The sequence below is a fragment of the Thermothelomyces heterothallicus genome, assembly GCF_042370625.1.
Source record: "Thermothelomyces heterothallicus CBS 202.75 unplaced genomic scaffold P884_scaffold_3, whole genome shotgun sequence".
Taxonomy (NCBI): domain Eukaryota; kingdom Fungi; phylum Ascomycota; class Sordariomycetes; order Sordariales; family Chaetomiaceae; genus Thermothelomyces; species Thermothelomyces heterothallicus.
In genome coordinates this window covers 900,931-911,174 of record NW_027192564.1, presented here as the reverse complement: position 1 = coordinate 911,174, position 10,244 = coordinate 900,931, and the positions used below count along the sequence as shown (strand labels likewise).

General features: G+C 54.9%; 3 protein-coding genes across 3 annotated transcripts; 2 read left to right on the top strand and 1 right to left on the bottom strand.

The window, feature by feature from the left end:
- Positions 1 to 3,170: 3,170 nt before the first annotated feature.
- P884DRAFT_275158 (FAD binding domain-containing protein) lies at positions 3,171 to 5,323 on the top strand (the record flags this gene model as incomplete). Its single annotated transcript, XM_069442810.1, has 4 exons — positions 3,171 to 3,418; positions 3,479 to 3,858; positions 3,921 to 4,955; positions 5,022 to 5,323. 4 exons carry the CDS (start codon positions 3,171 to 3,173, stop codon positions 5,321 to 5,323), a joined length of 1,965 nt encoding a protein of 654 aa, XP_069300600.1.
- A 183-nt stretch (positions 5,324 to 5,506) lies between these two features.
- On the top strand, positions 5,507 to 6,259 carry P884DRAFT_79114 (uncharacterized protein). The gene has a single exon (XM_069446092.1). It carries the CDS (start codon positions 5,690 to 5,692, stop codon positions 6,131 to 6,133), a length of 444 nt encoding a protein of 147 aa, XP_069300599.1. The 5' UTR covers positions 5,507 to 5,689; the 3' UTR covers positions 6,134 to 6,259.
- An 886-nt stretch (positions 6,260 to 7,145) lies between these two features.
- Positions 7,146 to 9,779, bottom strand: P884DRAFT_217588 (uncharacterized protein). Its single transcript, XM_069439352.1, has 2 exons — positions 8,876 to 9,779; positions 7,146 to 8,737 (listed from the first exon to the last, which is right to left on the bottom strand). The coding sequence occupies exons 1-2, from the start codon at positions 9,748 to 9,750 to the stop codon at positions 7,489 to 7,491; spliced, it is 2,124 nt and encodes a 707-aa protein (XP_069300598.1). The 5' UTR covers positions 9,751 to 9,779; the 3' UTR covers positions 7,146 to 7,488.
- Between the last annotated feature and the right edge of the window lie 465 nt (positions 9,780 to 10,244).

Here is a 10,244-nt window from a genome sequence, read left to right as displayed (position 1 = left end):
CTTCCTTCTTTCTTTCCTTCCTTCTTTCTTTCCTTCCTTCTTTCTTTCCTTCCTTCTTTCTTTCCTTCCTTCTTTCTTTCCTTCCTTCTTTCTTTTTGTTTATTTCGTTTCATTACTTACCTAGCTTAGAGGGGGTGGGAGGGGAGGGAGGAAGTAGGGCAGAGGGAGGACTAGAAATCCCTCGTCCTAGTAACTACATCACTCAGTCGTACAGAGGACACGTACCATAGGTAACAGCTAACAATTCCGCCTTGATAGCAGACTATTTATATGTTATTAAGGAGACGGGCAGCTTGTGACAGACCAACAACCCCTTACGTGAGGTCATACATCCCCAACTCTATGGTTAACTTGGCAAGGGAATACCATCACATGACACAACCCAATGTCTTTGTTGGCTCCCTCTACACATTCCAAAGCCTTGATCACCACATTCCAGAGGTATTCACACCAGAAATGCCTTTACCAGAAATGCCTTCATCGTAGAGTACTTAGTCTCTACAAACATTTTGAAAAGGCATAAGAGAATATAGAGTAAGCAATTTATTAGAACAAAGTCTATTACTTCCTCAAATAAGCTAGCTATTTTGTAATTAAAGAAATTAATATTATTTACTATCACTTAACTCTTAAGTATCTAAAATATAAAGATTATTCTAAATCAGTTTTATTGTAACTAAGATTGTTCAGATAATAGGATCCATTGTAATGGGATTCGAAAGTAGCTGAGCTAAGGGCGGCCGTATTAGAGCAAGCAGCAGGCTTTGTCTCGAGCTAGGCTACCTGACTAGGAGAACAAAAGAAGATAAGGAAGAAAAAAGTATTTAAAGCCCCTTCTGATTTCTCGATTGACCTCTCCTAGCCATCTCTATTAAAGCTACTATAGTGCTTTAGTTGTAGCCCGAAGTCTGGTATAGATTTAAAGCTTGAAAGCAAGGCCTTACACGCAAAACTTCAGCTAAACACTACTATATACAAAGTTATATAGGGATGCCGTCATCAAACACCAAGACAACTCTTCCAACCTCTGGTAAGACCTGCGGTTCCGGTAGTTCTGGCAACTCAAACAAGCTACGGCAAACACGGCGTAATCTCCTCCCCAGGCCACGAAACCAGCACCTGCGCACGCAGGAGTCTACGGGCCTTGGGGGTGACTATATCACAAAGTCAAAAGCAGCAGCCGTCTGGTGGTCGGGCTCCGAGAAAAAGATTGCAAAGGCGAGACAGCAGGCGCTTTCCGAGGCGCGCCGTGAAAAGGCAGCTCTTCTTGGCTTGGTTTTGACCTAGGCACCTTAGTATGTTCGAGAACTACGATGCTGCCAAGATGCTCTCGTTGAAGAAAAGGGGGTAAGGAGGAGAAAAAAACAAAAGAAAAAAGGGAAAAAAAAAGCAGAGAAAAAGAGAAGGAGGAAGGAGACAAAAAGGCACCGTCCAGCTCAGCCTAGTTTTTGGTATTAAAGAACGTAATTTAGAATTGTTACAGGGTTTGCCTTACAGTACGTCAGATCTGACTGGCCTACAAACAGGGATGACGAGCTAGGGTTTGATATGTATTTAGAGAGTATCCCTAAGTGCCTCTGGTACTTGGAACAATTAAGGCTTCTTATTACTACTTCTATAGACCCGTACTAGTTAGTCTAGGAGTGCCGCCTACGGCGCGAATACCGCTGTGGTGTCGTATTATTACAGCCTATCCGAGCTATAGCCATTTGCAGCTACCGAGCTGTAGTAAGAATTGATCCCTAGTTATATCCTGTACGTAGGGAACAAACGTATTATCTGTGTATTCGTAATAGGATTTGCATGTAGATATGTAGTGTAGGAGGCAGATCCACGCTTATCAATCTCGCTATTTGATAAAATTATTCCGCTGGTGACCTGACCGTTAACGCCCTGTTGCCTGCCATGTATTGGTGTTTTAATGGTGGAGAAACTTTGTGTGGGTGTTTCGGGGAGCGGCAAGGTGCGACACAAGCAAAAGCCGGCTTACACTACACTACGGATTAGTTAGTGCGCATCCAGGCTCTGGAATGGTGGCGCCAGGGCGGCCCAAGCTCGGGAGCCTGGGCTCGCCTGAGGAATGCCTCCCGGCGTTCTTGCCCCGCCCGTTTGACAGGTGCAAACCTGGGGTCCGAGGGCCAATGAGCGCTTCCAGATTGAGAGCACCGGTGGGCTGCCCGCAGCGCGCGACAACCCGATCAGATCATCCCCTGCGAGGAATCAGCCCACTTTGTGCTGGGAAACTGGGAAAGATGGGCTGCGACATTTGGCCCATCGTCCCACACCAGTTAGGTCCCGCAACGGCGGCGGCGGCGGCGGCGCGGCGGCGCAATCCCTTCTCGTTGAACAACCGCCGCCGCACATCCGCCCGCCAAAACGAGACAGCATCAGGTCCCCCAAAATCTTTCTCCAGAATCTTTGTCGCTCTTTCCCTGCGGCTTCCCGTGACAGTGACCCGCCTGTTCCCCTCGGCCTGGGTTTTGCCGCAATGCACCTCTTCTCTTTTCGGCAATCATCTGCTTCCGAGTCTGCTACACTTCCTCGCGCCTGAAGAGTGCGCGCCTGAAGAGTGCACCTTCCGGAGGGGCTCTGAGCTCAAACTGACCTCGCCTTCGTTATCGCTTGCGGTGCGGCCTCGCACGCTTCATACCCCTTGCGCCCAACAGTCGGTCCCTTGCAGATCCTACGTCTTGCCCGGGTTCCTGACGCCTTGACGACATTACATTGTCGCATTCTCTCCGCTCCCCTGCGCGATCGGGTCTCTCGTCCCAATTATCTGGAACGAACGGACCGTCTCCGGAATTCCCGGCCCGAGCTTGTTGGAGTTTCCGTAGACTCTGGCGTGGAGCTTCCATTTTGGCCTACAACAACAATCTACCAGCTCAACAGGTTGACGTCTTTTTCTAAAGAGACTTGGGAGCAGTTCCCCGGCCGTGCACACCAACTTCACCACCCCACCGTCGAGTTGCCCAACCTCTCTTTTGTATATGCCCTGTCAGAGATCTAGCCTCAAGAGAGAGCCTAATCTTTTAACAAGAACCCGTGCATGGTGGCGACTCCTTTGTCGACCCCCCGTCCTCAAGGCCTAGACAGCAAGGCTTCTTCCCTTCGTCATCCGTCATCATTCTCAGCGCCTCGCCTTGCCGCAGCACCGGCGGAGCTCCACAGCCATGGCACCCTCGGCAGTCCTCGACAAACCTTCCGACGACCATGACCACATGAGCGAGGACCGGATCGAGACGGCCGAGTGTGTCGACCCTCTGACCCTGCTCCGGAGCATGCCCGAGGCGCCCCTGGAATGCCAGGTATGCGTCGTCGGGGCCGGTCCGGCCGGCCTGATGCTGGCATGCAACCTCGCCCGGTACGGTATCAAGGTGGAGATTGTGGACGATAGGGCAGACCAGACACCCGTGGGAAGGCAAGTGAACCCGACCCTCGTGAACATCGTCACCATTCCTGATCTGACCTGTCTCTGTAGGGCCGACGGTCTACAGCCAAAGTCCATCGAGACCTTTCGGCAGATGCGCCTAGCAGACCCCCTTCTTCAGCGCGGCGTCCGGGTCTACGACATCGCCTTCTGGCGCAGCACCGCCGACGAACCTCTCCATCGGCTCGGCCGCGAGATCCACTACCCGCCCGTCATCGACGTCCTGGATCCCTACCTCTTGCTGGTGCACCAGGGCATGGTCGAGAGCTTGTTCATTGAAGACCTCAAGAAGCGTGGCGTCGAGGTGCGCAGGAATACGGCCTTTGACTCGTACAGCGTCTGCGAGGACAAGGCCGGTCCCCTCCAGGTCAACTGCCGGACCAATGTGACCCAGGAGCGCAGGTCGCTCCTCACGCAATACCTCGTCGGCTGTGGGTATCGCCCCTGGGACAACGGTGTGGAAGGGACACTAGGCTGACCGGACGTTCTCCAGGTGACGGCGCCCATTCCAAGGTCAGAAAGAGCATTCCCGAGGCCAAGCCGGTTGGCCTGTCGCAGCCCATGGTCTGGGGCGTGCTCGACGGCGAGCTCGTGACCGACTTCCCCGACATCTGGTCCAAGACGCTGGTGTACTCGCAGGAGCACGGCTCCATCCTGATCATTCCTCGCGAGCGCAACATGACTCGCTTCTACATCGAACTCAAGACCTCTCCTAGGGCGGATAAGAGCCAATTCGGCCAGGAGTTCGTCATGCAGCGCGCAAAGGAGATCATGGCCCCGTTCGAGGTTGGCTGGAAGTACATTGAGTGGTTCGGTCGCTATCAGATAGGCCAGCGGGTCGCGAGCCGTTTCTGCGACAGCCATCGTCGCGCCTTTCTCGCCGGAGACGCCAGCCACACGCACTCGCCCAAGTCGGCCCAGGGCATGAACACGTCGATGCACGATGCCTGGAACCTCTGCTGGAAACTCAACCTCGCCGTCCGGGGCCTTGCGAAGCCGGTGTTGCTCGAGAGCTACGAGCAGGAACGGCGAAAGATTGCCTTGGATCTCGTCAACTTCGATTACGAACACGCGAACCAGATCGCCGGAGGGGACGCGATGGCGCTTGCGGAGAACTTTAGGACCAACGTGCGCTTCATCTCGGGCATCGGGGCCGAGTACGGCGAGAACGCCATCAACATGCCCGCCTCCCAGTCCTGGGTCTTGGGCGAGGCCAAGCCGGGCTGCCTGCTGCCGCCGGCCAAGGTGACACGTTACCTTGACTCCAACCCGGTCGATATCCAGCTCGACATCCCCATGCTGGGCCAGTTCCGTGTCTACCTGTTCATGTGGGATGTCCACCAATCCCGCATCTTCCTAGAAACCTTCTGCCAGGCTATCGCGTCAAGCAAGTCCCTCATAAGCCAGCTCTCCGCCGCAGCAAGCATCTCGTACGCCAAGCAACCTCGTGCCCCCGCCCCGGAGGACATCTACCTCCGTCCGGAGCGCTACACGGCCGTCAGCCACCTCTTCACATTCGCTCTGATCAGTACGTTTTCCTTCCCCTGTTCCCACGATTAATCCGTCTGGATTCCTAACCCCTCTCCCACCGCAGCTACCATGCCCAAAGCCGACATCGAAATCACCGACCTCCCGCCTCTCCTTCAAGACAGCCGCTGGACGTTTTACCTGGACAATGTCCCCGAGCTGGACACGCGCGGCTCGCTGTGCACCAACAAGTGGCTCGGCAGTCTCGGCCCGGGCGAGGTGGCAATCGTGAATGTGCGCCCCGACGGCTATGTCGGCTCCATCGGCCGCTGGGACTCGAGTATCGACGAATCCGGAGAGGAGGCGGCCCAGTGGATGGATGACTACTACTCGAGGTTTCTGCAGGTACCTGCCTCGGTGCAGGTCTAATAATGATGGGGAATGTGAGACGTGTCTGCGGTCTCTATGCAAGCGTCGGTTGACGGGGCCCGGGAAAGGTGTCCTTGAAGGGAAGAGATGCATGGGGTAGGCGAAATAAAGCGAGGGGGGCCCGCGGGGTTGAAGGGGATCAGAAATACCCGCGCTCCGAGCTGCCGGTTCATACGTAACCGTGTGGGTGGTGCTGTAAGACAGTCAGTTTGATAATGGGGTTCTCCTGCTGCAGGAGTCCACTTTGAGCCCCTTCCTCGTTGCTCTTCTGTTCTTTTCCTCTCCCTTCCCCTCTTTTTTCTCTTTGCCTCTTACTCTTTTTTTTCTTGTTTCATCGTTTGGCATTTCGCAAGGCGCTCGGGGTGGATGCATGGGGCGTTTGCCAAATTCTGGGATGCTTCGGCCATTGTTTGGTCTGCAGATGCTCGTTTGTGTTTTGTTGTCACGGCTGCCTTGTTCACATGTGGCTTCCAAACATTCTCGAAGAAGCGGGAAACCGCCGCCACATCACCAGACTCTCAAGAGTCAAACTTCTCTGCTTGGTTCCTCCATGTATCTGCGATCATCATGTACTGTACTGTTAGTGCTTGGCTGGATCATAGACCGACGCTCAGTGTGCTATTGCTTGCGAGAGTCGCGCAGAGGAGGGAACTGTCATCCCTTGCAGGGCCGATGAACCCGCTAGCGACCTCGACAACCAGTGATGAGCAACCGGGGGCCACAAGGGATAGAGAAGATATTTTAATGCCTGGCCACTTGCTCCTAACCTCACTCGATACCCCTAGACCCAAATGTCTACCACCAAGCTGATCTTGCGATGAATATTCCCATGTCTGCGAGCCGAGAGTATTCAACAAGTCCCCGAGCTCCCTGCCAGAGCCACCCGGAAGCAGTTATGAACTTGAGTACGGATTACATGCATACGAATTACATATCTCTCTGCAGTTGCACTGTAGCAATATCCCATATCTCATGCGCGCCCATCTACTCCGTACCCCGCCATCGTTGTGTAACCGGCCACAGCAGTCGAAAAAGCAACGATAGGATACCTTGCCCTCCAGCTTATCGGCGTTTTACGATGTTGCATCCAATATTCGGAGTTTGCCTCTCTTTCCACTGCTCGCTTATCATGGGTTGATTCAAGCCGTTCAGTGATATTTTAGTTATTAAAAAAATAACTGCTGTGACCGCGCCGATGTTGCGTTGCCCGGAGCTCGACACCGGAGCTTTGTAAAGACGCCTCCGCTGCTGTGCCGAAGGCCGGGGCCGCACTCTAAGCTTGGGTTCGGTTCCGAGGGCAAAAATAAATCTATGTATGTACAGTAGTACATGGATACGGATCGCGATACCTTGGTGAGACGTACAAAGTCACTGCATATCTCTCTCATCGTTCCCCAGAACCGAACCACGACTCTCTCTGCACACACCACCCGGTTTCGGCTTAATTGCCGCCTCTGTCTGGGCTCCCTCCTGGAGCCAGCGTAAGCCCGGAATGTACGGAACACGCCGTCAACTTCCCAAATCAGGGGTAGGACCCCAAAAAATGTAAGCGGGCGACATCCGCTTATCGTGGAGCTGCATATGACCAAGCGATCCCGGGCTGACTGGATGCCTGCCTTGCTCAACTACCACCTAGCCTGATTCATAGCGTAGGTGGGCGTAGGTTGGCGGCAAAGAGGAAGAGTTATTCTGACATGGACGGGTACCGGCATTGAGAAGCCACGTGATGGGTTGGAGATACCAAAGGATCAGGCCCGTAGTCCCAGACATCGGCCAAGAACATCAAGTCGAGATAGAGAGCCTTGCCCTCCTTGACTTGACTGCTTGACCGCGGTGGCTGAGCCCCTTGGTCAAAAGCTGGGAAACCGGCCTCCGCCATTTAGTAACAGGAAGGCAAGGCAGACCGTTGACAGCGACGAGATTCGTGAATCTTAGAAGTCATTTGTGCGGTAGAAAATAATCAGGATCTTCTAAGCCTCATACTAAAGGCGGTCATACCTGCCGGCTGAGAGAAAGATCTCTACTTCCCTGGATGGAGATCCGCATTTCGATGTCGCTCTAGAGAGACTCGAGAAGAGCAACTGGAGGCCATTATGTTATGCCCTTGACGGCACACCAGTAAAGAAGCTATTTGGGCGTGGCTGGATCCGGCTTAACGAGAGAGCTCAAAACCGCACGATTGTAATCCTCCCTTGCTCATCTTCACCGACGATCCACCGCTCATCCCCGGCAATGTGTCCCTTCGCTACGAGTTCAGACCACATATGATCAGGGAAGTAGACTTCGTTACTTCTAGCAGGAACAGCTCCCCCGCTGCTGGATCGTCGCGCGGCGCTTTCCGCGTCACCATTGCCCTGGTCCGTAGCTGAGGGGCCGGTGGCTTCAAAAGTAACGGTGGGCTTGACATGCGCTGACAGGGTCTCGAGCATAAAACAGCGGCGAGCCGCAACGCGCACACCGGCGGCAAAGTCCACCATCTCCGTGACGGTCAGATAAGGGAAGTCTTCGTGACGCCAGCAAGGGGCCCAGCCAGGCCAGCGATTCGATTCGGTTGCAAAAGTCGGTTTTGAAGAGACGGTTTCACCCAGTGACCATGGCCAACCCACTGGGTTCTTGGTCGCACGTGGACGCAGTTGATCACTGAGATCCTCCTGGCCATGGTCTGAAGTTGGCCGGAGCCAGGCTCCTCCGCTTATAGCCCTCGGCCTGTCGGTGCCGTTTGCATCTGCGACGCGCCAGCAAAAGTTCATATTGACATCCCCGTTGGCGCCGCATGAGTCGACCCATATAGGACCGTGGACGGGCCCGTCAATAATGTTGTCTAGTGTGGAAGGCTCGAGGTTATCCTGGCCTGCCGCTGCGTTCAGATCGCTGGTGGACCGTGCAGCAATCGGGTAGGGTTTCTGAGTGGACGGCGTCGGCGCCGGGATGACCGGAATCCCAGTGCTTCGGACGAGATGTACACGTGGGGGAGTCAGGGAGCTATGCTGGCCAGCGGCCCAGCGGTGTTCTTCCTCGATCACGTACACGCTCTGTGAATCCAGAGCCAGACTCCTTAGCCGCGGTGTAGCTCGCTGTCGCAGCCCGTAAAAGTCCAACTCACGCCAGGCCATGCGCCGGATCACCTGTGGTCCAGCTGTGGCTTCGGCGAGCGAGGCTCTCCTGGACGGCTTCACATCCACACTAGAGTCGGTTAGCCCATATATGCTGCTAGTTCCCGCGCTGTGGTGCCCATTCCACAACCCAGTTGGCAAGGATGGTGTCCGGCTCGCTACCGGCCGCTTGTCGCCTTTTGGGTCTTCCGATGGCCGGTACGGGCTCGGCGAAGAGATGTCCCACACAGCCAGCTGCTCGATGGGGTCATCCTGATACAAGGAACGGTTAGGCTGCCAAAAGTATACGGCATAATGGGTACTATCAGAAATGTCAGTCCGAGAATTCTGGCTGGACTGGGCCGGGAGGAGCTCTCGGGGCGTCGTGGCAGTCCCGGGAGCATAAAGACTCCTGACGTGAGCGTGAAGGGGGGATAACTGGGCCCGGACTATCGCTTACTCTGTGTGTGTGGAAAAGAAGCGATCCGACTGGTTCAGAGGCAAGCCGAGGAAGTGCAACTTCCATTCTGACCGGAATTTGACTGTCCACGGAGCGCCCGAGGCCGTGCGGGAAGGCTCGCGGATGACGTCGAAGGCCGTCACGAAATGGCGGTGCACAACCTCTCGGTCATTGAGCTGGTGATAGGGAAGTGCTTCTGCCCACTCAAAGATGAGCACACCATGGGCTAAGCGAACCCGGCGGATGTGCTTCGAACGTGTGTCGAATGGGACGTGGAAGCGGTAGCCCGTGGCGAGGTCGACCAGGTGGTAGACGTACCCGTCCCAGTCCTCTGGCACGGCATCGATAGCGGCCGGGTACACCAACAGGCCGTCCTCCTGACTGTACCACCAAACGGGGTCGGGATAGTGGAAATTGCAGACCTTATCGTTCAGACGCAAGAACCGGTTCCAAGGTGCGACGCACCTGAAGGAGAAGGCAGACCCATTCTCGCGGCTGCTTTGGGCCAGCTCGAGTTTCTCGACAACCCGTGGTCGTCCCTTGTTCAGGTGGAAGTATCGGCGGGCCACCTCAGCAAATGTGGAGGACCAATTGCGTGGTTGCTCGGCAACGTTTACAAGCTCGACCCTCAGGTTCCTGGGGAGGCTTGCCGACAACGTTGAGAGCGGCGCGGCGGCGGCGGCGGCAGCGGCGGCCAAGCGGAGCTCGCGGCATCGCGGGAAATTCCAGCGCAGGAGCAACAGAGCGATATCCGGGCTCGTGAAGGCGGCATGCCATCGGCGACTGACAGCGCAGCAGCAAATGCAGGTTTGGGGAGACAGATACCAAATGACGAGCAGGAAAAGGTCATGTGGCAACTCAGTAATGTCCCTCATTTTGATAATGGAACTTCCTTAAAATGTAGGCTGCGGCGAAGGTGGCATATCCATGCCCGGGTTTGCCGGATGGAAATTTGGGATGGCCGTATCTGGCCGAAAGATCACTTGCGAAGCGAGGTTCGAGGGCTCGGGTGGGATGGTGCTAATGCATAGTGCATAGCCGCCAAAAACAGCAGTTGCGCACGCTGGCTTGAGTCGGCCAGGAGGACGTGCTCTCTCTGAGCCGGAAAGTCCTCCCCACCCACTCCTACACTACTAGTACTCGGTATACACATAGTTGAGTTTCATCCACATGGCGCGCAGGAAGTTCCCGTTTATCAAACTGGGGTCGAATTGGTTGAATACCAAAAAAAGGCGAGACAAAAAAAAAGCCTTTCCTCCAACCCCCCCTTTCACCTCTATTGCCGTATCAACACGCTGGCACGGCCGGGGGAACAGAATCCGAGACACAAGGCATTGGATACATGAACAACTCCCAAGTCCTTTTGTAG